This window comes from Oryza glaberrima, chromosome 5, assembly GCF_000147395.1.
Source record: "Oryza glaberrima chromosome 5, OglaRS2, whole genome shotgun sequence".
Lineage (NCBI taxonomy): Eukaryota > Viridiplantae > Streptophyta > Magnoliopsida > Poales > Poaceae > Oryza > Oryza glaberrima.
Genome location: NC_068330.1, coordinates 7,538,052 through 7,563,770, shown reverse-complemented (window position 1 = coordinate 7,563,770; position 25,719 = coordinate 7,538,052). Strand labels below are relative to the sequence as shown.

General features: G+C 44.9%; 3 protein-coding genes and 1 pseudogene across 3 annotated transcripts; 2 read left to right on the top strand and 2 right to left on the bottom strand.

The window, feature by feature from the left end:
• Positions 1–400: 400 nt before the first annotated feature.
• LOC127774383 (uncharacterized) lies at positions 401–1,641 on the top strand. The gene has a single exon (XM_052300614.1). It carries the CDS (start codon positions 522–524, stop codon positions 1,218–1,220), a length of 699 nt encoding a protein of 232 aa, XP_052156574.1. The 5' UTR covers positions 401–521; the 3' UTR covers positions 1,221–1,641.
• A 4,813-nt stretch (positions 1,642–6,454) lies between these two features.
• Positions 6,455–11,900, bottom strand: LOC127773826 (E3 ubiquitin-protein ligase SINAT5-like). The gene is made up of 3 exons (XM_052300011.1): positions 11,379–11,900; positions 7,136–7,522; positions 6,455–7,053 (listed from the first exon to the last, which is right to left on the bottom strand). Exons 1-3 carry the CDS (start codon positions 11,715–11,717, stop codon positions 6,694–6,696), a joined length of 1,086 nt encoding a protein of 361 aa, XP_052155971.1. The 5' UTR covers positions 11,718–11,900; the 3' UTR covers positions 6,455–6,693.
• A 5,946-nt stretch (positions 11,901–17,846) lies between these two features.
• LOC127773474 (uncharacterized) lies at positions 17,847–18,229 on the bottom strand (annotated as a pseudogene).
• A 4,896-nt stretch (positions 18,230–23,125) lies between these two features.
• LOC127774468 (lysine histidine transporter 1-like) lies at positions 23,126–25,453 on the top strand. Its single transcript, XM_052300726.1, has 4 exons — positions 23,126–24,298; positions 24,758–24,849; positions 24,956–25,024; positions 25,120–25,453. The coding sequence occupies exons 1-4, from the start codon at positions 23,188–23,190 to the stop codon at positions 25,216–25,218; spliced, it is 1,371 nt and encodes a 456-aa protein (XP_052156686.1). The 5' UTR covers positions 23,126–23,187; the 3' UTR covers positions 25,219–25,453.
• Positions 25,454–25,719: the final 266 nt, after the last annotated feature.

Below are 25,719 nucleotides of genomic sequence, written 5' to 3'. Positions count from 1 at the left end.
AACCAACCAAACAAATTCTCCTCTGAACCGTATCTCTCGTGCAGACAACCAAACAATATCTCATACAAACCAGGCTAGACTAATACAAACAACCAAACGATTGGATGTGTATCCCCTTAATTAGGACGAGCTCAACCTGGATGAGAGAGATGAGCCAGACTAAACAGATACAACCAAACACACTCTTAACATCGGACATTCGATTTGTAGAAGACAAATGAAGGAAAAGGGAAAAGAAGGAACATATAGTTATAGCAACCTGGTAAAGCGTCAATTCAAGTCAACTCGAGTCAAAGTGCTCGGCTAGAGTATTACTGGTACCACTAAAACAAACCTTTTCAGCCACCCAAAACCATCTAAAAACAACATCAAAACACACCAACCTCGCTTCCATCGCTTTTCCGCTCGTGTCGTGTGAAGCGGTGAACTTTAGCCGACTCCTGACTAGCGACTACCCTCCCACTCTCTCAGCTCGCTTCCCTTCCTCGCCTCGCCGGCCAAGAACCACCGCAAGATTCGCCATGGCCAGATCGCCGGAGCCGCCGCGCTACTACGCCGCCGCGGGCTACCACCGCCCCTCGCCCTCCTCCTCTGTGGCGGCGTCCTGCGTCGTGGCGGCGCTGTTCATCCTGCTCGCCGCGGGCGGCGCCGCGGCGGCGCTGTTCCTGCTCTACCGGCCGCAGGCGCCGGCCATCGCCGTGACGGCCGTGCAGCTCCCCTCCTTCGCCTCCCGCAACGGCACCGTCGCCTTCACGTTCCAGCAGCTCGCCTCCGTCCGCAACCCCAACCGCTCCCCGCTCGCGCACTACGACAGCTCGCTCCGCGTCGCCTACGCCGGCGGCGAGGTCGGCTCGATGTACATCCCCGCCGGCCAGATCGACGGGGGACGCACGCAGTACATGGCCACCAGCTTCACCGTCCCGGCCTTCGCCGTCACCTCCTCCGCCGCCGCCGCCGCTTCCTCCTCCCCGGCGCAGACAATCACCGTCCCCGCCTCCGGCCCCTCACCGGCGGCGGTGGGCGCGGTGGCGCTGCAGCAAGAACAGCCGCCGCCGCAGCAGCAGGTGGCGGCGCCGCCGGTGATGGAGGTGGACTCGCTGCTGGTGGTGAAAGGGAAGGTGACCATCCTCCGGGTGTTCACCCACCACGTCGTCGCCGCCAAGGTGTGCCGCATCGGCGTCTCGCCGGCGGACGGCCGCGTGCTCGGATTCCGGTGCTGACCAAGACCAGGCCAAGATCTGACTCTCCTCCATTTGCCCATTTTGGGGTTAATCGGTGGTGTCCCCTGTCAATCTCTTCAGTGAATTCGTGTCAAATTTGTAAGATAAGTTAGTTTGATTTGTAACTTAGAATTCTTCTTCTTTCTGTGATGATTTTCTGAGTGTGTATTTTTCTCTTGAATCTTCTCATCTTTGGTAGATTTCTGCAGCCTTCTTGTTGTAATTTTAATAGATTTTCTAGGTGTTTTCAGAGTCCAGGCCAAAGAAAGATTTGGTTCTTGAGATGTTCAGTTGGACAATTTGTTTTGCTAAGCAACCATAGTGAGGAAATTAAAGCTTATAATTACAATGTATTATCAAAATTATGTTTTGGACTTGTAATCTTATCCATTCTTGCAGAATAATTGTGACATTTTTGCATCGGAATCAGTTCCAGTTAGATGCTTATGACTTTGGATGCAAGTTGAAATATTCTCAGAAATGCAAGTTGAAAATGTTATTCTCGCATATTCGCCAGATTGAGCTGATATTTAGTGGACATGATTGGACATTTAACCGTGTCTCGCGGCAGTTTGCTGTAATTTACTTTAGTAGACTGAATTGTTTGGTGAGCATAATTGTTGGATCTTGAGAGATCAGACAATGATAGGATACAGACGAGGGGAGTGGTTAGTGCATTGCTGGTCACTCACTTGGGTGATCACTACACTCACTGTAGTGTCAACCATGGAGCACGTGCGAGTGCGGCCAATCGTTTCTCATCTTCATTTACTCTGGTAATAATAATCCTACCCAATGATCAAACTTGTTGATTAAATCATACGGTGACAAGAGGTACGATATTTGGATGGTAATATCTCTTATCTAAAAGATTAGGGATTTTACCCATAAAGCCTCTTGTATTTTTGGATGGAGTAGTAGTAACATTCATGCTGCCTTTGCAATGGAGAATTTTTTTTTTCTTCCTTCTCATGTGAAATTATTTCATTTTTTTTTCTTTTGATTTTACCACTAGTAGTGAACACGTAGCCATGTTAGCACAATACCATTCAAAACCAGTTAATTTTTGGGCTAGGGGAAAAAGTATTGTAAACACAGGCTAAATAAATATTATTTGGTTTTGAAGTTCAGTATTGGTTTTCAGATTTTTCACAAAAGTACATAGCTGTAAAATGAAAATTTTCATCTTTTCTCAATTTACTCAACTTTTAATATGTACATAGTGCTGTTAATCCCATTTTTTTTAATAAATGACTACTTCGTTATGGTGCCATAGACCGTGTTTAGATAGGGAGTCTCTATCACATCGGATGTTTAGACATTAATTATAAATATTAAACGTAACCTATTAATAAAACCCATTCTATAACCCTGAACTAATTCGCGAGACGAATCTATTGAGCCTAATTAATTCATGATTAACCTATGTGATGCTACAGTAAACATGCGCTAATTATGAATTAATTAGGCTTAAAAAATTTATCACGCGAATTAGCTCTCATTTATGTAATTAGTTTTATAAGTAGTATATATTTAATACTCTAAATTCATCTGATATAATAGGGACAAAGTCCCTGATCCAAACACAACCATAGTCAAAAGAGATTCCTGACATGCGAGTCATTTTCCACTTCGAAGTGTCACAAATATTGGACAGACCATTTGAACGTCGGCATACTACGGCATTGCGTACGCTCAATTACTATTATTATATGGGGTTGTTCACTTTCATGCATGATTTATTCCTACTAAATTTCAGCAATGATAAATTTTACCAGTGTCAATATTTAATAATGTTGAGATATTTAAGTTATGTTTGGCTTGCTACTTTTATCAATTTTCTGCGAGAAAGGCTATAGAATTATCAAACTTTAGTAGTGGAGGCTAATACGAACAAAGTTTAGATTGTTAATACCTTATCAAATATTTAGTAAAGCTAAAATTTAATCGGGTTTATTTTGGCGATGAAATGAACCGTCCTTATCTAGTCCATTCTAGGATGGGGACTCCCCCATCCCATTTTAAGTGTAGTTGTAGATTTCGTGTTCAACATTTGACCGTATATCTTATTTAAAATATTTTTCAAAATAAATCATACGTAAAGTACTATTTATACTTTATCATCTAATAACAATGAAAAAACTAATTATAAAATAATTGGTGTTACTAAAGCTCATAGCTACACTGAAATGAGACGGGGAGAGTAGTACTCCCTCCGTCCCATAATATAAGTGATTTTGAGTTTTTTCTTGCACTGTTTGACCATTCGTTTTATTTAAAAAATTTGTGTAAATATAAAAAATGTAAAGTTGTGCTTAAAGTACTTTGGATAATAAAATAAGTAAAAAAATAAATAATAATTTTAAAATTTTTGAATAAGGCGAGTGATCAAACAGTAAAAAAGAAAACTCAAAATACTTTGTATTATGGGAGGGAGGGAGTAATTACCAGTAACAGGCACGAGACATTAGAGTCCAAGAGGCTTGCAATGTTGAGGCGAACGTGTGAGGTTCCCTGGCACTGATGAGAGCAAAACAACAAAAAGCCATCCATCCACCTGCGCATGTCTGCTGCCCACCGCTAGGCAGTGGGCACTGGCAAACGAACCTTACACCGAGCTGTACCTGTACGGCTTGTACGAATACTGCTAGTATTCGTGTGCGTGTAACCTTTTCTTACAAGGCAATACTACGTACTTGTACCAACTGTCCGTAGTGGAGGAGTACCTGTTGTGGTTGTAGCTCTTGTGGTGATGTGCCGACATGCCGTCCGAACCTGTAACTGCGTTGTGTCACCACTGCAGTCAACGGCGGAACAGCTCAGTAGAGGACAATGACTGCAACTCTGAACTCTGAAGTGCCTCCAGTGCATCGAATCTTTGGCTGCACAGGGCAAGGGTATAAATTTAAAATTGCTATGTTTAGGGATGGAGTTAGTACAAAAATATGTAAGACGGTTTTTTTAAAACATAATATAAAATATATATCGTTTCTATCTTTTGGTTAGTAATAGTTACATATATACTTTAATTTTCTAATTACTGTCAACGTCAAATTTACGTTAATAAATAATTAAATTTATAGATATAGTAAATTCCCGACAGCTGCTTTCATATAAGTAATATTCATTTCTGGCCATTTTCATCTCTAGCGTAAAGCACTATGTTCTACTGCAGGAATGCATCTATCCATAGATCTTGGTGAAGATTGTGCTGGGTATTGTATTTGGAACTTACTGTGCAGTTTCTGTCTGCACAGTGTTCAAAAGCCGGGATCGTATCCCATGAGGCCATGTTCAATGCGTAGCTTGAACTCGTATCCTTGCTCATGCCGTTCATCTCCCGTCCACTAGCCGTGCCCCTGGAGGGAGGTGCGATCCTCACGAGGGGAACGGGTGCCTCTGCCTCCTCCAATCCTCTTTTCTTGAGCCACGAATCGATGCTACTGTTGGGCGATCTCGGTGCCCCGTCCCCCGCCTCCTCCCCCTACTTTTTCCCTTCTTGCCCCTCTCACCTCTGCATGGTGAAGCGGAGCCAACGGTGGGCAGAGTCGGAGTAGGCCCCGCGCCCTCGTCGGAGTGGTGGATGGTGACGGGCAGCAGGAGAGAGAGAGGCGACGCCGGCCAGATCCGATCGCTGGCATGCCAGATCCGGCTGCCGGCATGACAGATCTGGGAGAGAGGCAGTGAAGAGAAGCTTCGACACCGTCTTCCACCCGCTCCTGCGTTCTCGCGCCGTCAGTCACCCGCTACTCGCTGTCGGCCACCCCACCCCTCGCGCCGCTCGCCGTCGACCCGCGCGTCTGTGCGCGGCTCTCCGTCGGCCACCACGCAGAGACGGGCGGCGGCGGAAGCGGAGGAGACGGGCGGCGACGGGAACGGCAGAGACGCGCGGCAACGAGAGAGAGGGAGAGAGGCGGCGATGAAAGAGAAAGAGAGACGGTGACGAGAGGAAAAAGGCGAGGAGGCGGAGAAAACAAAAGAAGAAAAGGCTAAATAGAAAAAGGATAGAAGAGGAAAATAACTCTGTGGCTTTGTGGGCTGAGACACGTATTGTGGGATACTAGTACCCTTAGATTTTGTAGAACCATTTGAGAGTATCCTTTATTGGGGGTAGAGTTTCCTATGTGTGGCTTTAGACAGTATAGCCTACGTAAGGCTACTACTACCCGTGCCTTACATTGTAGATGCCCTGAGTTGGAATGGCGGAGAGCTACAGTGCCCTATGTCATTATCTATTTACAGCAGTTGTATCAAGTTTGGATGCACGAGATCAATCGTTACAACAGCCTCAAAAAATTAATCAAACAATATTTATCACTGTACCTATGGCATAGCATGTAGCTCTCCTCACATTTCATAAGTGCGCCTTTGCCATTCTTCCCTAGAGGCAAAAAGAAATGCTTATTGCTAAACTTGGTAATAAGGTGGGCCCAAGAATCAGTGGTAGTAGCTAATACATATGCCACAATGTGTGAATGCAAAAGGTGAACATAAGGTATGCCCCGCAATAGAAAAAAAGACCAATCCCTAGCCTTCCACACCCTGCACCTACACTATTCACTGTACTAATAATATAGTTTAGTTTCTTATTGCTGGTAGTAGCCATACTACCTAGTAGTTGCTATTGCTAGCTTTCACAATATTTGTTGCTAAATAGTAAGGTTATTTTATTGCTTACTACCTGCCTCTATGTCACATTGTGGTTGCTCTTGACAGAAGATGCGAACCCTCAAAAGCCACCACGGATTGGGATCTTTTGTATTAGATAACAAAAGGCACAGGTAGTAAATTAAATTATGAGAAATCTGCACCATCCCTTCACAATCCTAGGGCTATGATCAACCTCTACAATATAAATGTGACAGTACAAGCTGAAAAGTGAAGTATTGATGCTACAGTACCTGGCTGATCTGAACCGTTTGTTTTTAGGGTTTTAATCTGAGTGCTCAATTGCTACTCCAATACACTGTAGCGCCTTGCCGTAGCAGTTCAGCTACCACGGATTGGGACTTAAGAAGTTTAGATACAGGCCACATGGCCATGCTTTGTTCCTAGGAGTATTTTAGAGTTCCAGAAGACAAAAATTCCTTACATACCAATAAATGTTATTCTACGTACATGGTTATTTTAGACCAATCTTGCAAGATAAACACCAGAGATTATCCAGAACTTCAGTCTCCTTGCAAAACTGTCCTGTTTTCTACCTCAAGAAAGCAAGAATACGAGGCAGGATGTAAACAGCATAAGAACAGATGGATGACAGACGTTTATTGGCCAACTTGTGGGATTTTCTTGAATTCGATATACACAATATTACTTTACAGTAATGTTTTACACCTCTAAAATTTGCTTCTTAACATACAACAGCACTGGCACGATCACTGGACTATCGAAAACAGGACATGGCAATGGATAAAAATAACAAGCCAGCCAAATAGCAACAAATCGTTTCATCTGTCGTACGCTTTGCTCATCAGCTACAAAGGTTCGGTATGCAGGCCCCATCCGGGTTCGTCTGTTCTTTCCAGATACGGCCGGTCACCCTCAGCTTCAGCTCCTTCCTGTCACCGCCGGAGAAGAAGAGTGCCATGTTCCTCTGGATGATGAGGCCGTCATGGCTGTCCCGCACCTTCCGGTGGCTGTCGCGGATGCTCCTAGGGGTGCCTTCCCACACCATCTTCCTGCCATTACCACCAACCTCTAGGCTGTAGGTGTAGTTCCTCGCTTCATTCTCATCCCCCATGAAACGGAGGAAGGCCATATAAACTGGTGCCATTCCAAGCTGGAACGCCTCGAAATGCAGGCAGAAATACTGCCCGAAACAATGGAACACCTGATTGAGAGGAAAGATCATAAGAACAGTGTTTGTAAATAGGTATCCAAAAATGAATACTATGAGCTATTATAGTACTTACTGTTAGCATCCAGGTCGCATTCTCAACCTCGCGTGGATTAGATTTGACATATCTGTGGTTGAATGTGCAGCCACTGTGCATATCAACTTTGTGGTCGTCCCTCAAATGTGCAACAAGGAAAGGAATATCACCAGCCACAGCACATTCAGAACCAGCATAAGGGCAGTTATATGGCCTGAAGCTGCACTGTGCTTCATGCTTTATCTTGCTGTAATATGGAAAAATTTCTGGGCAACCTAAAGAACAATACTTGCAAGGAAGCTCGAGTGACTCTGCTACTTTCTCCAGTGCCAAGCACCTAATATCACCGAGCTCTTGTCTGCAGGTAGGGCACCGGTTGTGGACTCTAGCCTTGCATGTTGAACATAAAGTGTGTCCATTTTGGCACTGTAAAAAAATAAAATTAGTGACAACCAAGTAACAAAACTATGCCAGTAGTACATACTAGATGAGGCCCAATATTTCTAGTGCAACATAATCGTTATCGATTTTTCTGTAAAAGATGCTTCGACAGCAGCACAATAGATTGGAACTTGTCCTTTGGAATGTAGTTTTCCAAAATTCGATACATAAAAAGTACATATAATTTAGAAAAAGAAAAGAAAAGAAAGGAGTGTACGCAGCAACAGGATTTAAACATAAAGAATGGTGAATTCATCTCTGGTATGTGCCTAGGACAGCTATTGTAGAGTAAAGATCATACAATACCGTGTAAGAGAACAATATGTGACTCTGTGAGTACTACCATATCAATCTATTGTGAGGAAAGACAATAATGATCATTTGCCAGATAAATTGTTGCATACATATATAATCATTTTTATAGGTTCGAGGGAACTAATAAGACTGTAGCTAGCAGATGTAAATATATGCAGGTAAATGAGGCAAATAAGCTGAGTTGACACAACTGTATATGCATATATTGGATGATGTGTACCATTCGACTTAATGTAGTATTTGGATATTCAGACTAGAGGGCTGTTCAGCATAGCTTGATGGGGCTGTGGCTGCAGCTATACCAACGGTAACTAGTATACCAGCGCTGTACCTTAGTGCTATGGCTGTTGCAGTGCACCTGCAGGGCTGCAGCAGCATGGGTTACCAAATAGGCCCTAGATGTTTAGTAGATGGCTGGTTGATGTACTGTCCATCATTATAATTTTGCATGATCATAGTCCTAATTCTGATCATCTCCAAGCATGAACAACATAAGAACACCATCAAAACACACGCAACCCAAACTAGGTTAGCTATGCTAGTTTTTTTCTCACAATGAACAGCCCATATTGAAAATTGAAATGTACCTTTTACATCAGGTGCATACCCTCAATCATAGTTTCTTGCTCATCTATTACTTCAGATGCAATGTATATAAGACAGTGTATGTCACCAATAATCATTGGGGAACAAAATAAAATTATACTAATATTGATTAACAATGTACCAAACTAGTAAGGGTGGTGATATGGCTTGCCCTACGACAAGGACCAAGAAAGGGTGCACAGCAATCACATGAAAGAACTCCACGCAGTAACGGAAGATAAGATAAAGATTATTACTTATTAGTGCTTTAGGGATTCTTTTCCTATTTTGTTGGCTTTTATTGTGTAGTTGTTGGCACAGACAGATGGTACATTATTGATTGCTATTTTGTTAGGTGACTATTTTGTTAGGTGACAGGTGCTTACAGAAAAATTTGTGGCATTGAATACACAGGAGTTATCTACTCTACTCTTCTCCACCCATGAATCAGAGCCTTATAGAGTTTTAGTTGTAGGCCATCATGTGGGGAGAGATCCGTACCAACTGACAAATAGCAAGCATCCTACCTTGCTAGTAGTTCTCATGACACAAGGATTGGCCAATTTGGAGTACCTCCTGAAAAGAAGATTGAATCTTGAGATCAGTGGCGTCTTGAATCATGAGATGGAGCAAAAAAATGCTCCACTAACTGGCCAATTTTGACAGTTCTCCATGCAGCATCATGTCAGGGCGTCATAACAATGCTGAGGCTGTAACAACCGGCAGAGCTTCCTTAGTATTTGCCTCACTGTCATCCATTATCACCTGCCTCACTGTAGAAGATGATTGGTACCTTCTAGGGTATCATGCCATCATCACAGCTCTGCCACAACCACGCTATGGTAGCAAGGGTGCAGTTGCTTCGCTGTGTCAATTTAGAGTTCTTAATGTCTAGACACTTAGAGGTGTTCCCTTGAACTGCCATCATTCCTTGAAACTTTGTTTTTCCTCTTCCAACAACAGTACAGGTTTAGTGCATGGTGCCATGCTTCCATGGCAGCCACCTTAGTCATAGCTCGAGGACAAAGAGAGGGTGCGTTTAGCAAAGCAGCAGTCACAGCAACTCAGTAAGATTCCCATGCGGCAGCAGAAGATAAAGATCACTAGTAGGCATTATGGCCTTGTTTAGCTCGAGGACAAAGAGAGGGTGCGTTTAGCAAAGCAGCAGTCACAGCAACTCAGTAAGATTCCCATGCGGCAGCAGAAGATAAAGATCACTAGTAGGCATTATGGCCTTGTTTAGTTCCAAACTTTTTCTTCAAACTTCCAACTTTTCCATCACATCAAAACTTTCTTACACACATAAACTTCCAACTTTTCCATCACATCGTTCCAATTTCAACCAAACTTCCAATTTTGGTGTGAACTAAACACACCCTATGTAAATTTGTTGGCTTCTCATTCTTTAGTTGTTGACACAATATCATAACCACTACAATTTTATAGGACGTTTAGTATTTGCAGATCAAGCCATGCAGTGTTTTCAAATCAAGCAAAGAATTAACAGCCTAAGAGGAATCCTACAGTATCCCATTGCCCCATATCCTCAATCCTTGGACCATACCTCACCATGTCCATGATACACAAGATTATGCTTCAATTAGAGCCCTCCAAAACATTCATTGGCTACAGAGAAATAAATAGAAATGAATCGGGAGGCCAGAGCCAGCAAGGACTGAAGGAAGAAGGCCAGGCTCAAGGGAGAAGGCCAGTGAAGATGCAGTGACCGCTATGGCTGATTGATATGCTCCATCCACATCAGCAAGAAGAGCTCAGATCAAATGGACCATATAGAAAAGACATGATAGATTGAGGAACCCTAAACCAACTTGTTTCATAAAACTTAGCCATTGAGGGAGATGAACCCAGTGCACTGTATCCAAATTACAATGGAAATTAGCTATGCGACTTCACTCCCTTGCGTTACTATCAGTGCTACACCCACTAGGACAAACTAGGGGAAAAAGAATATAGTTACTAATCAATTACATTGACAAGTTCATCCTAAAGAAGCTAGCAGAACAACCAACCTATCAAGTCTGATAAAATGAGTGCCAGACTAACCATAATAACAATTAATCAGGTAAAATAAATTATTAGCGTCTTCCATGGGATAGTTGTCTAACTTCTAACAGACCACAATCTTGTGTAGTTATCTTTAGAAATCCAGCTCACCTCCATCAAGATGAATGTTCTCCCTTGTTAATGCAGTCTACACTATCACTAACTAAGGTATCGAGGCATCAAATGGAAGAATTTTGTGGCATTAAATTTGCAGCAAGACTGGTTAATCACCCATTTGTGAAGGGAGCATCTCAACGAGGTCCCAATAATTAGAAGAATCAACTATTACTAACAACAAGACAGAACATTGACATCAATAAGCTAACAAGTATGCAAAGGGACAATTCTTTCCCAGTATTCCAAGGCATTTGGAGCTTGGGTAAACAACAAATGCAATAAATTATCGACAAAAGGGTCCAAATTAACCAGCACACAAGGAATACGATGGACATTAGCGCGCACGAATTCAGATCCAAAACGGAAATTACGTTTCATTTAAAATATTTCTCAAACAAACCACATCAGCAAGGATGTCTCACAAAAAAAGCCCCCAAATCGCTGAGGAAAATAGAGTCGACGAAACCGAATGGGCCTAATTCAAATCCCCAGCCTAAGATTACCCAAATCGCACAACCCAATCATATAGAGGGGATAATTTCCCCAATTCGAACTGCATCAAATTGGCGAACAACACGCCAATTAACTCGAAACGACAGCAAGCTACCGCAAAGATCCCGCGTTTGCGAATCGAAACCCACAAATCCGCACCCAACTGAATCAAGCGCAAGTCCATTTCAATTCAAATCCAGGCGCGCTACAGAACAGAACGTCCCCCCAAATCGAAGGCGCGGGGAGAGAGAGAGGGGCGCAAACCCACCTGGTGGATGGGCGGGAACATGGAGTTGGTGCAGACGGGGCACTCGAGCAGCTCGTGCACGCTGGTGGCGGGAGGCCCGCCGCCGGGGGCCCCACCTCCGGCCACCGCTCCCCCCGCCGCGGCGGCCCCGGCGGCGCCGCCACCACCAACCCCAGCGACATTCACCTTGGGGAACGCGCGCCCCCCGGGGCCGACCCCGACGGCGACCCCCGCGGGGAGGTGGGGCGGGAGGGCGTGGTGGTGGTGGTGGTGGTGGTGCACCGCGCCGCCGCCGTCGACGTCGTCCACGTCCATGGACGAGTCCGGGAGGGAGAGGCACTCCACGCTGTCCATGTCCATGGCCGCCGGCCGCCGCCGCCGCCGCAGCACGGGGGGAAGATGCGCGGGTGGTGACGTGTGGGTGGGATGGATGGCTGGGTCGACGACGACGACGCGGTGGTGGTGGCTGGACACGGGGGGGACGGGGTGTCGTCCTCTCCCACCTGTGCTGTGCGTGGAATCGGTTTGTCACGGCGTTTGTTGGGTTGGGTTGGGTTGGGGTGGGGTGGGAGGCGTGCGTCTGACAACGCGGAGAGATAGCGAGGGTGGTTTTCGACGGCGGTACACCGTAACGTCAGCATGCGTTGCCACTATAGGCTATATAAACAAAGGAAACGAACCGGTAATTTTTTTTCCCGTCACATCGAATCCAACGTTTGAACACACGTAAATATTTTTAAAAATATATATAACTCCCAAAAATAATTATACAGTTTGCGTATAAGTTACGAGACGAATCTTTTAAACCTAATTATGTTATGATCTAACAATGTGGTGCTACAGTAAATATTTACTAATGACGGATTAATAAATTTGTCTCACAGTTTACATGCGGATTATGTAATTTGTTTTGTATTAGTCTACGTTTAATACTTCAAATGTGTAATGTGTGTCCGTATATCCGATGTGATACGCCAAAACTTATACGGATACACATTTGAAGTATTAAACGTAGACTAATAATAAAACAAATTACATATTCTGGCTGTAAACTACGAGACGAATTTATTAAGCCTAATTAATCCATCATTAGCAAATATTTACTGTAGCACCACATTGTCAAATCATGGAGCAATTAGCTTTAAAAGATTTGTCTCACAATTTACACGCAATTTGTGTAATTAGTTATTTTTTCGTTTATATTTAATACTTCATGCATGTGTTAAAAACTCGATGTGACAGGGTGAAAAATTTTACCGGGGATCTAAACAGGCCCTTATTCTATACTACTCCCTCTGTCCCACAATATAAGGGATTTTGAGTTTTTGTTTGTAACGTTTGACCACTCGTCTTATTCAAAATTTTTTTGCAAATATAAAAAACGAAAAGTTGTACTTAAAGTATTGTAGATAATAAAGTAAGTCACAATTAACATAAATAATAATTTCAAAAATTTTTGAATAAGACAAGTGGTCATTGTAAGCAAAAACTCAAAATCCCTTATATTATGGGACAGAGGGAGTAGATTGTTATATTATAAGCAAAAACTCAAAATCTCTTATATTATGGGACAGAGGGAGTAGATTGTTATATTATGAGATGAAGAAAGTGACAAAGCATATGTTTATATGGCAGAGAGATAAAGAAAAATTAGGTTGCTATAATACGAAGGAAGTAACAAACTACTCCCTCCATCTACTTTTGATAATCAATTTTTGATAGGCATATTTCAATCCAACAACTTATCATCTTAATGACTTTCTCGGATTTAATGCGTGACTCTCCATTCTTCCACACAAGATTGGCTATATGGGCATCGAGAAATGTAAAATATTAATGAATCGTAGTACTCCCTCCATCTACTTTTGATAGTCATATTTCATCTTCGCACACAGACCAAGGATAAATAATTCTACTTATGATCCATTTAAACCTGCTACTAGTTATTGGTAACCGTTTTCAGAGGGTGTAAGGAACGTGCCAAACTCAGAGATGATGACCCCCAGAAGGCCGCTGAACTAGCCGGGCCAACATACTTGGTAACTGATGATTGCCCGGAAAAGTACGAACATGGGAAAGCACTCTTGCCGGATTGGGCACTAAACAAAGGACCATGGGAGATGAGAAGGTTACATACCTTCTACATGCATGCTAGCAAAAAAGGCTTCGGCCATATAACTGCTCGATCACCGGCAGATTGTTTCAGCGCCGAAGGTTACGTATGGCTAGATTTCTCAGATCTCCACGCCATATATCATCAGGATAAGATGGACGTCAACTATGTTGGTGTTTGGTGCATGTGAGTAGATGAGTTTTAATTAATTATATGAAAAGTATGTACAATACAAATCCATGTGATTGTTACTAACAAACTTCTTTTGTAGGATGCAATACATGGATACTAAGAAGAAAAAAGAACCTATCGGCTTCTCCAACTCGGATCTGTCAAACACAGCATACCGTGAGGCTAGCACCAGGGTCAGACCAGCTGAAGGGCAAGACTCCAAAAGAGATAGCTGAATACAAGAAGGGCTTGCACAAGGAGAAATTGATTACTGTCTGTTGACGAAAAAATCGAACACACCGGCCTGGGAGATCTGCTTAACTCCAGTGCAGGTCCAAAGATTGGTGAGATGTGAGTGTGCCAGTCAGTTTGATCCTGCAACTGACAAGATATACAAATAGTAGATCAAAACAGCCGATCGGCTGACAAGCCAATGGAGTAGTTCCAGCCGATGCCGATAATAGCCGATGCCGATACCAGCCGATAGCGATAGGGTTTAAGCAATCGGTTATATGTCCAATGTAGATAATGATATAAAGGCAATCGGCTGACGACGATGTAATAAAATAACAATATAATCCAGTATAAACCAATCAGCAAATAATGATATGATAAATAAGCATCGATCCGAAGGTGAAAGCACACATCGGCAGGAGGTCCGATGTCATGAAATCCACAAGATTAGATTAAACAGTGAAGCCTTTGTTGTCATCGGCTAAATCCAACTTATATGTATATGCAATCCTTATGAGCCGATGCAACGTCCAGATAAATCACCGGCTGAAACCCCGATGAAACCCTTATTGGCAATCAAGAAGCAGGCTAGAGATTATGGTTCTAAGCACGACTTAGTAGATCAAACTTAACTGATGCAGCACTAAGTATGAAAAGAAATATAATATCTAGACAATCAAGCCGTTGACTGAGTTTTCAGGGTGGTAGATGTCTAAGCTAGTCTAATCTAGCAACGCGATTTAGCCGATACCAGCAGAAACCCTAAAACGAGAAGTAGCCGATAGAGCTAAATTGATATGCTAAGACTAGATTAATAGAGACAAATGATAAATAGGTAGGCAAGTATATCATCCAAACTAGAGCAATCCAAGAGGTCGAATGTACTGATGCAGCCTTGAACGACGCCGACGTAAACGATACAATTGCCTGGGCCAGCGGAGCATTGGACTTACCCCTTCGCTGGAGATTGAACACCGATGCAGCCCCGTGTCAAGTGCCAAGTCCCGCCGGATGATAAAATAAAGTAGAAAAGGTAAAAGGTGGCGATGCGCCGAATTGTATTGATCGTGAAGATAGATTACATAGACCCCGGGTGTACATATTTATACCCATGGGTTGATACAAGTCCTTGTCGGACAAGAAAGAAACTAACCTAAAGATAAAAGGAAACTAACAAACTATTCCTAATTAATAGATAAACTGCCATGCCGCATCCTTTTTAAACTCGGTCACTTAGGGATAAGCTTCCTTTAGTAGATTGATTTCCTTAACCGAATATAGCAGGAACCCGACTATTGCCGACTTGATAACTCCCATCGGCTGATTCCAAGATGCTGCAGCCGATAATGATTCTAAGCCGATGACATCTTTGCCGATTACCAAATTTTACTGTTAACACTGTCGCACAGTACATTGGACTAGCCTTCTTGCACTTTCAAAATAAGAGAGTCGTCATGGCCGCTTACTTGCACGTTAATATTTATTTGTGATAAAAATTATGGATTGTAAAAAAAATAAAATTTTCCACGAGACGACATATTAGACACACTAGCGACAAGAGACACTAGCGGTGGAGCTGTCGTGGGACTTTGACTCATTTCACACATAGGATAGGATAATTGTTCCTGAGATGTGCACGAGATGCACAGATATGCCATCAGCTCAATTCCACTTATTTTCTTCATTACCCGGTGCAACGCACGGGCATTTTGCTAGTGCTTGATAATCTTCCAATATATGTACATAATAATCTACCTGCAAGAACTTCTATTAAATAATTTAAAAATAATTTACGGGCAAATTATTATTAAATTTTAAAATTTTCTACCTATCTTCGCAGGCGGATGTTTTTTTTTTTGCAGGCGGCCACTTCCTATTTTCGCAGGCGGACCGGACTAGCCAACGTCCGCCTGCGAAAACTATCTTCGCAGATGGACGGCCGCCCCGCCTGCGAAGATAGGCGATCTTCACAGTCGTTTGCTTACAGTTGGATGGCCGCCTCGCCTGTGAAGACCGTTTTCGGCCGCTTGCGATAATGTTTTTCCTAGTAGTGGAAGAGGATATGGATCAATCAAATTCGTTCAATCCTTGTAATACCGGGGCAACAGCAAAATTGATGAATTTGTCTTTTTATGTGGCTAATAATATGTGCAAAAAATCAAAAATGGAAACTAGCATTTCTTCAAGCCTCACTAGTCGGGTTGCAACTCTTCAATTTTTCTCATCACAAGACTCACTATGACAGAGATAATAAATGAACTTTATAATGTCATTAATCATCAACAAGCAGTTATAAGTACCTGCTTAAAAAACTGAAGCTCCATTATAATAAACTACCGTATATTGTCGTCGTGCATTTGCGTGAATTTAACCTCCTTCTATACCGAATGTGTTTACATGTTATTTTTTTTATAAACATACGTTGAGGTTCAATTGTATTTTCTGAAAGTAGTTCGTATGTAAATAAAGATTTCAGCTAGTGCAATAGATATGGCTAGGGTTTGTGCTCATCTTATTTGTCAGAGTTTCCCTCCCCCTATTCGCTCAACCCTAACCGTCTTTTTCGCTTGTACTTGAGCCACCGCTTTACCACCAAATCACCAATCATCATCTACATTGTTGCATGACCTTTTATCTTCCTATATATTATATTCTATCCATTCTCTATTTTAGCAAATTATTTTATGCACATACTTGGATATATAGGTGTTCAGATTACCTATTTGGCAGGAAACCGAAGTACAAAACAAATGGAAAATACTATGCATATGACTTGAACGTCGTGTGTTGCATCGCTAGAAAACAGTTGAAAAACGCTATGGGCTTTCGCTGGGAAACGTTAGTCATACGAGTATCGTACGTATAGCAGCCCTCAACACATAGATTTACATGATCTATAATAAATAAATATTATCATGGAAATAAATAATTTACAGTAATTATGCTAAGCTTGTGAAATTACCCTAAGAACAGAATTTCATAATTTTACTACTCCTCTATTCCCAAATATTGTTGGTTTACATTTGTTTTAAACTACGTATCATACCCATAACTATATAATATAAGCTGTTTTCAGATATTGCTTTTATTCTTTCCACTGTTTTCGTATATTGAAATATATGCAGATTCAAATCAATGACAGCCCTAGAGTTGCAGTTTTTCTTCTTTCTATTTTTCTTTTCATTTGCTCTGTCTCTCTCCCACGTATGACGGTACGAGGGAGGAGCTGGATGTACAACTGCAGAAGACCCAAAAAGGAAAAAAAAAAACAGTTTTGCTGTCCTTTTACCGATCTGATCCTACGGCTTCCTCCTTGCTTTTTTTCCTCCATCTGATGGTATATATGTTTTTTTTGCTGATCAGGTAGTGTTTTGGCATTCACCATTCACTTATAGAGATTATTAGCTCATTCTTTACATGAGTTTTATTTCAGTTCTGTTATCTTTATTCTGATAGTTGAGGCAGAACAGCCCTGATGGCTCTATTTTCACCAAAAATATTTAAGCTTTTGAGTGCATTGTTCCAGCATTTTATTCTCCATAGCCCCCTGGCAGAGTAGCATAGCCAATTCAAGCTCGTATTCTGAAAGTCCAAAACAAACATTTTAGATGTTGGTAAATAGATTTTAGGAAAAAGTATGAATTATCTCCTGAACCATAAAACCGGACATTCTTCACCCTAACTATGCAAACCGGACGTGGTGGTTTTGGTCTACATGGCGCACGTGTGGCAGTCCAGTTAGCATTCTATTTATAAAAAAAATGTGGGACCCACCTATCATACTCTTCCTCTCTCTCTCACGGGTGCGGCACGAGCGGCAGCGGCGGGCGCGGCTGGTGGAGGGCTGCGGCTGACGGGCGGACGGCGCGTGGGGGCGGACGGTGGTCTCACGGGGTGGTGCCGTGACATCTCACTTGGGGGAGGTCGCGACGGCGGTGGGTGGCGTGCTCGTCGGCGTGGGAGTGGGGGGGTCACGGCTCCAGCTGAGTACCACCGGCACCTCCACGGCCGGCTGCGGCGGAGGATGTCCCCGGCGTGAGCAGCCTAACACCGCCAGAGATGCGGCGGCGGAGATCCTGCCACGTCCACACCACGGCGCCGCTCCACGGGAAGCAGCCGTCGTCGTCGTCGGTAGCGCCCTCGTAGTACCCAATCCTCCTCTCCCGCCGCCGCCCCTTCTCCTCCTCACCAGAGGAGCTCGCCTCGGATCCCTCCTCCTCCTCCTCACCGTCGGTGCCGTCAGAGTCGGAGTCATCGCCAGTGGCTCCCACATCTCCGCCAGCAGCGCCGCCATGCTCGGCCCACGAAACCTCCCCACCCTGGTCTCTAGCAACGCCGCTGCCGCCGTCTCCATCGTCCTCACCTCCGCCACCACCGCCCACCGCTCGTCCGCCCCCGCGCACACCCGCCGCCCATGCGCCCCCGCGCACCCCTGCCGCCCGTCCGCTCCCGCATACCGCCACTCACCAGCAGCCGAGCCTGCCACCGCTCGCCGCTAGTCGTGCCGGCTGTCGCTCGCCACCAGCCGCGCCCACCGCTCCCGCTCGCGCCGCTACCCACTTCCTGCCCCTGCATCGCCCCATGAGAGAGAGAGAGAGTGAAGAGAGAGAGAGGGGAAGAGGGGAAGTGGAGGTATGACACGTAGGTCCCACATTTTTTAAAAATTAGAAAATGCTGACTAGATTGCCACATGTACGCCACGTAGGATAAAACCGCTCTGAATTGGATCGAGGGGGGTAATTTGTCCGGTATTGAAAGTTCAGGATGAACAATGTCCGGTTTTGTGGTTAGGGGGGTAATTCGGTTGACCGTGATAGTTCAGGGGGGTAATTCGTACCTTTTCCTAGATTTTATGATCACATATAACTTCACGGGTGCATGGATATCAACGTATCACTTTACCTCAGAGCATTTAGAAATATCGAATCATAAAAAACGTGTGCGTATAATTTTATAACGGGGCGACGGGGGTGAGAATCGGGATACTGCTCAACTCGGAGGACATAGCGCCATGATGGCGTTGTAGCCCTGCGCTCGCACTCAGGCGATACGGAGAGAGACGAGGCACATCGTTCTTTTTTCCATGTGTTTGGTTTGGGGATGAGGTGGGATGGGTTAGGTTCATTCCTCTTTTTCTGGGATGGGATGAACCTAGTCTCTGTTTGGTTGGAGGGATGGAGCGAACCCTATTTTTTGTTTAGTTTGAGGGATACAATGGGTCGGAATGATTCTATCCCTTGTTTGGATGTGGGATTGTTGGCGGCTGTTAAGTGCCAAATATATACCGCCAAAACCTGCATAATACTCAAATAATAGAACATCCGACATAGTGATAGGGATTATTTCTAACATATTCCACGAGTGTTGGTGTTTTTTCGATGCAGGACATAAACACCGAGGTTGGGAGGAAAATCAGACTAAAGGTGAGGAAGGAGTATATCCATACAAGGATGGGCTTTGAACTTTATCAAAATAGCAGAGAATCAGCTCAAAATTCACAGAAATAGATAGAGCAAGCTCAGAGGGAGAGATGGGCTAAGGCCAGACTAGGAGGGCCCAGCCAGGATTCGGCCGAACTAATACCTCCACCGTTGGATGTGGGGTTTGGCATGGACGCTCCTGATCACTCCTTGATGGCGGTTGGAGGGCACTTCAGGTATTTCCCCTTCCACAACCGTCATTAACTGTCCTATAAATAGACTTCACTTCTTCACTTTCAAGACACACTCCCAAGCTTGAGTTGAATTATAAGAGGCTCTATTGTACTATTTGTATACTACAATTAGGAAGAGCGTATAGTAGAAGACGTCGGAGAAATTCCGGAGCTGTCGGTAATCCTCTCCTATTTATTTTGTTCTGTTTATTACTCTGATATTAATAGCATTATCTTCCTGAGTAATATAGATTTATCTTGTGAGAATCACCTCTTGGTTAGTTCCTAATCAGCATACGGGATTATTGTTCACTATAATCAACTAAAATATAGTGATTTCTTTTGTGTTTTATAAACACTAAAGTAGATAATAATTGTTTAGATGTGGTGTTTAGGTAATTATTATCCAGTAATTGTTGTGTATCCCACAGTACGTTTGAGGTGGGTGTAGAGGTGGTGATAGCCCTCAAGAACACTTAAGTCCTCTCTATCCGGGTACATACTAGAGCGACATCTGGGAACAGTGGGTTGCCAATGCCTGAAGTATTGCGTTAGGATTAAAATTAAGCTTTCCCTATGTTTCTCAGTAGAAAATCCTCCGTATCCTTTGCCTATCTTCGCTTGGTATCCTTGGATGAACCGGAGGAAGAGCTAATCACACACGTTTTCCTGGATTTGATACCCTTGGAATACTCCGTAGGGAAAGGACTACATCGGTATATCCGTGCGCTTGCGGATTTTATCTGTGATCGTAAGAAATACCAACAGGGATAAAGGTGGGTTGTCTAGATAGAGACACCTCCTGGTGAGGTTACATCTCTCATACTAGGTGATTCCCCGCGCTTTGCTACGGTAATTACTAAGCAATTTTTAATATATTTTTTCGACAATCAAGCTAGGAGTAAAAAAGAAAAAAAATGAAACGTCAGAATTTATCAGTACTTATCATGAAACAAACAAATGATACTCGTACTTTAATGTGGAACATGTTGATAAGTATGTGTTAAATATTATAAAAATGATAGATAGACTAGTTAAAATATCATGGAAATGATGTGAGAGGTGATGATTGGATATGCTTGCATATTGATTTGTATAATTAAATAAATTATAGATGATGTTGCATGCTTGCATGAAGTTAAATATGTATTATTGCTAGTGGGTGATGATGTGGCATGGTTGAATGTTAAGCTTTAGAGTTAGTGGGTTGTAACTTTATAGATAGTATAGATATGTAATTATTTCTTAGATATGAAGACCAAATTATTTGTAAATAAAATTCCAGTCATATCACTATATCATTGTTATTAGGAATAAGTTCATCTGAGGTTCCTTAACTTGTCAACAAATCCAATTTTCATCCTTCAACCGGAAAACCTGATACAACAAGTCCCTCAACTGGGAAACCAGTTGAAACCAGTGCAGATGAGGTCCCTCGGCGGTTTTGACAGTGGTTTCGGCTGACGTGGTGCCTACGTGGCAAATTTGACTTGGTCTTCATCTGATGTGGCGCTTACGTGGCAATTCGATCCAGAAAAATAATAAACTTCGTGGGACCCACATGTCAGTCTCACACATAAATTAATAAAAAATGGTGGGGCCTATATGTCAGTCAAACAAAAATAGTGGGACCCACAAGTCAGTGGTCCCACTTCCTCTACCTTATCCTCCCAACTCCCAACCTCTATCTTCTCACCAGCGCTCTATGCTCTCCCCACATCGGCGAGCGCGCATAGAGGACGAGGCGGGTAGGCCGGCGGGGTTGCCGGCGCTTGGGAGGACAGGAGCCCCATCCTCGCTGGTGGTGTCCGCGTGTCTCTACCTATGTGACTGCCACCTTGCCGCTGATGCCACGTCTTTCCTCCTCCAGATCTGGTCCGCCTCACCCGCGATGGGCGAAGATCCGGCAGGGTCCCGCCACTAGTAGTGTGACGCCGACGAAGACCAAGGTTGGCTCTCCTCCTCCGCTGCCGGCCTTGGCGACGACCACTTCGACCGCCTACCCAACCCACTCCTACTCGTCATCTTATACTTTCTTCCCCCAGATCACACGCATTGTGCTCGGCGGCATCGTCAACCCCATCCAGGTGCTCGCCCAAATACTTTCGCTGCCAACTCCACCTCCATCCTCGTGGCATCTGTACCCTCTTCCCCCTCGTCATCGTCCTGCTCCTTCTCTTTGCCGCGGCGACGGGCTCTCTCACCGCCGTGTTTCACCTCTCCAAGGCCGACGGAGCGCACTTGTCGGGCACCTCGCCATCCATCAAGCCGATAAAGTAGGCCTTGTCCTTGTCGCCTAGCCATGGCGGTCGAGGAGCATCTCGAAGATGAGGTCGGGGACCGGGAGCTCACCGTCGCGTAGGTATGGCAGGAGGAAGAGCTCCATGAGCATCTAGTCGCCCGCTTCGAACATGAACCTCGGCGAGAACCCCCTGCGACCTCGCCGCCGCCCGCTTCCTCTCCCATAGCCCGTAACCCGCCGCGCACCGCTCCTCCCCATCACCCATCACGCCCGCCTCCGCCTCCGCTACTAGCTAGGAGGTGTCCTCCTGCGAGTCCGCCACCACAGCGTCGTCGCGACGGCATTCACGCCGCACCCCGCTCCATCAGTAGCCGCGCCGCGAAGAACGGAGGAGGAAGAAGAGCAGCAACAACCGTAGGGGATTGAGGATGACATGTGGGGCCCACCATTTTTTATTATTTTGTGGCGAAACTGGCAAGTGGGTCCCACAGGTTTTATTATTTTCTAGATCGAATTGATACGTAAGCGCCACGTCAGATGAAGACCGAGTCAAATTAGCCACGTAGGCGTCACGTCAGCTAAAACTGCTATCTAAACCGCTGAGGGACCTAGTCTGCACCGGTTTTAATAATTGAGAGACTCGTTGTATCTGGTTTCTGGTTGAAGAACGAAAATCGGATTCGTTGACAAGTCAAGGGACCACAGATGAACTTATTCCTTATTTTTATGTTGCCTTCCGAGGCCTTTTAATCTTCCGGGTGTATTGGGCCTAATAGCTGGAATTTTAATACTAAAAACAAAAATCACCCAAGCAGCCATTTTTGCGCGACGGAAATGAATTTGCGGGCCTATTTCGGCCCGAAAACCACCCATCAAAGCTTGCCCTTACGGATAAAAATGTTTTTTTTTTAAAACACAGTACAAACGCAGGCGCTCACAACGTACGCACACCACCCCTATGAACGCACACACGCACACCCTACCCCTATGAGCACCTCCGGAAGACTGGGCCGGCATATTTTGAGATTGATGAAGTCACCACAGGCGCCTCGCTGTCGACGGGTACGTCGCCTACCACTGAAAGAATAATTAGCCGTAAATACGAGCACCCGTGTATTTTGAATGGATATAAACATGCACAACTCTCATTAACATTCAACTAATTAAACTGCCGACCCAGAACTCTTTTAACGCGGTTAAAATATTTTTCTAGTTAACAATCGGTTAGGGATGGGTTTCATCTCTTTTACGGATAAGATCGTATTTTAGACACGGTTTTTACAGATAATTTCCCGAGACCACGCGCTCCCCTCGCCGCTATATATATTTTGCGTTAGCCCTTCATCTCCTCCTCCTCCCTACCTAGATCACCGACGGAGGTAGTCGCCGCCGCCACCGCCGGCGAGGAAGAACCAAGATGTCGGCGACGGAAGTGATGGAGGAGTGCACGGAGACGGCGAGGGAGCGGCGGGAGGAGGAGCGGCTGAGGAATGTGAACCTCGACGACTGGCTCCCCATCACCTCGTCCCGCACCGCCAAGTGGTACTACTCCGCGTTCCACAACGTCACCGCCATGGTCGGCGCCGGCGTCCTCGGCCTCCCCTTCGCCATGTCCCAGCTCGGCTGGCCCACCGGCGTCGCCGCCATCGCCTCCTCCTTCGCCATCACGCTCTACACGCTGTGGCAGCTGGTGGAGCTCCACGAGCCGGCGCCCGGCGGCGGGAAGCGGTTCGACCGGTACCACGAGCTCGGCCAGGCGGCGTTCGGCCGGCGCCTCGGCGTCTGCCTCATCGTGCCGCTCCAGCTCATCGTCCAGGTCGGCACCGACATCGTCTACATGGTCACCGGCGGCCAGACGCTGAAGAAGTTCGTCGAGCTCGCCTGCGACGGCCGCTGCGCCGACATCCGCCTCACGTTCTACATCATGATGTTCGCGTCGGCGCAGTTCGTGCTCTCGCAGTGCCCCAACTTCAACTCCATCTCCGCCGTCTCCGCCGCCGCCGCCGCCATGTCGCTCTGCTACTCCATGATCGCGTTCTTCGCCTCGGTCCTCAAGGCCCACCCGGCCGCCGCCGCCGCCGTGGACTACGGGTTCAAGGCGACGACGGCGGCGGGGCGGGTGTTCGGCGCGTTCAACGCGCTGGGCGCGGTGTCGTTCGCGTTCGCGGGGCACAACGTGGTGCTGGAGATCCAGGCCACCATCCCGTCGACGCCGGAGCGGCCGTCGAAGAGGCCCATGTGGCGGGGCGTCGTCGTCGCCTACGCCGTCGTGGCGCTCTGCTACTTCACCGTGGCGTTCGGCGGCTACCACGCGTTCGGCAACGCCGTGGCGCCCAACGTGCTCATCTCGCTGGAGAAGCCGCGGTGGCTGGTGGCGGCGGCGAATCTGATGGTGGTCGTGCACGTCATCGGCGCGTACCAGGTGTACGCCATGCCGGTGTTCGACATGATCGAGACGGTGCTCGCCAAGAAGCTCCACCTCCGCCCCGGCCTGCCGCTCCGCGTCACCGCCCGCTCCGCCTACGTCGGTAAGACTTCACCTTTTGGATCTAAGATTTTATAAGATGGTATACTCTCTTCGGGCTAATAATACTTATCGTTTTGGACAAAAGTGAGGTCAAACATTAAAATCTCTAGTTATAAATAATTTATAAAATATTTGTCTTTGAAATATGGTGACTACATGTATATGTATAGATTAGTTTTAAAAAATACTTCAATAAAATCATTTATTAAGATTTATATACATATTATAATAAAAATAATAATTAAAATTGTTTTTTTAAGATCGTGCCTTTGTCTAAACGACAAGTATTATTAATCTGAAGGAAGTACATATGTTGTATGAGTGTATCAAAATTTTCAAGAATTTTTCATAACCGTTTAGATAGCTTTTACACTCTCTGGAGCGATCAAAACAATTTAATTTACACTCTCTGGAGCGATCAAAACAATTTAATGTGTTTTGATCTGTCAACTTTGTGCAGCATTGACCATGTTCATCGGGATAACCTTCCCCTTCTTCGACGGCCTCCTCGGCTTCTTCGGAGGTTTCGGATTCGCGCCAACAACTTACTTCGTAAGATTTATTTATATATCCGATCACCATTAATCTCCATTAATTAATTTTTATGTTCTTGGTTAATTTGTTTGCTTATTATTATTTGTTCATGTTATTTAATTAGATCCCCTGCATCATATGGCTCATAATGCGCAAACCCGCCAAGTACAGCCTCTCATGGTTAATGAATTGGGTAAGTTTCAGTTTTCATTACGCTCCTGAAAATAAACAATCAAATCGATTCTTTTAATCATGTTGTTCTTACTTCTTACCGTTCAATTTGGCCAGTGTTTCATCATCATCGGAATGCTGCTCATGCTGGTTTCACCCATCGGAGGATTACGGCAGATCATCCTTGACGCTAGCAAATACAAGTTTTACTCTTAGTCCGATCCGGCCTAGAAGATGATAGAGTAGGATTAGTTGTCAAAAGAGCTAGTAGTAGTAGTTTTTAAGATTTCTTTAGCAATGCACGGTGCAAGTTATCAGTGTCTAGAAGACCAGGCATCAGAGATGTAATAGAGTGCCTGAGTTTATCTCTATTATTATTATAAAAATTTAAGATGGTTTTGTCAAATTTTCGTCCGTCACATGTAGTCAAATTCAACCCGTATGGCCGTATTCAAAGAGCATGCGATTTATAATCCACATCCGATTCCGTTTCTTCCCACCGGTGTTTTTGGTTGTTTGGCAGCACGAGAACCAGGCAGTAGGCTGCGTAGCATGGGCCACTGCTGCAATCTCCCACCCAACGTTGGAGAAAATTGCAATATTGAGACTGCAAATATAGAGGCTTCGCTATTTTGACACTCTAAGTGAATGACAAATGGGCCCATCTGTGTGTATGAAATGTGGGTCTAGTGTCTGTGGGGAGATAGAAAAAAGAAG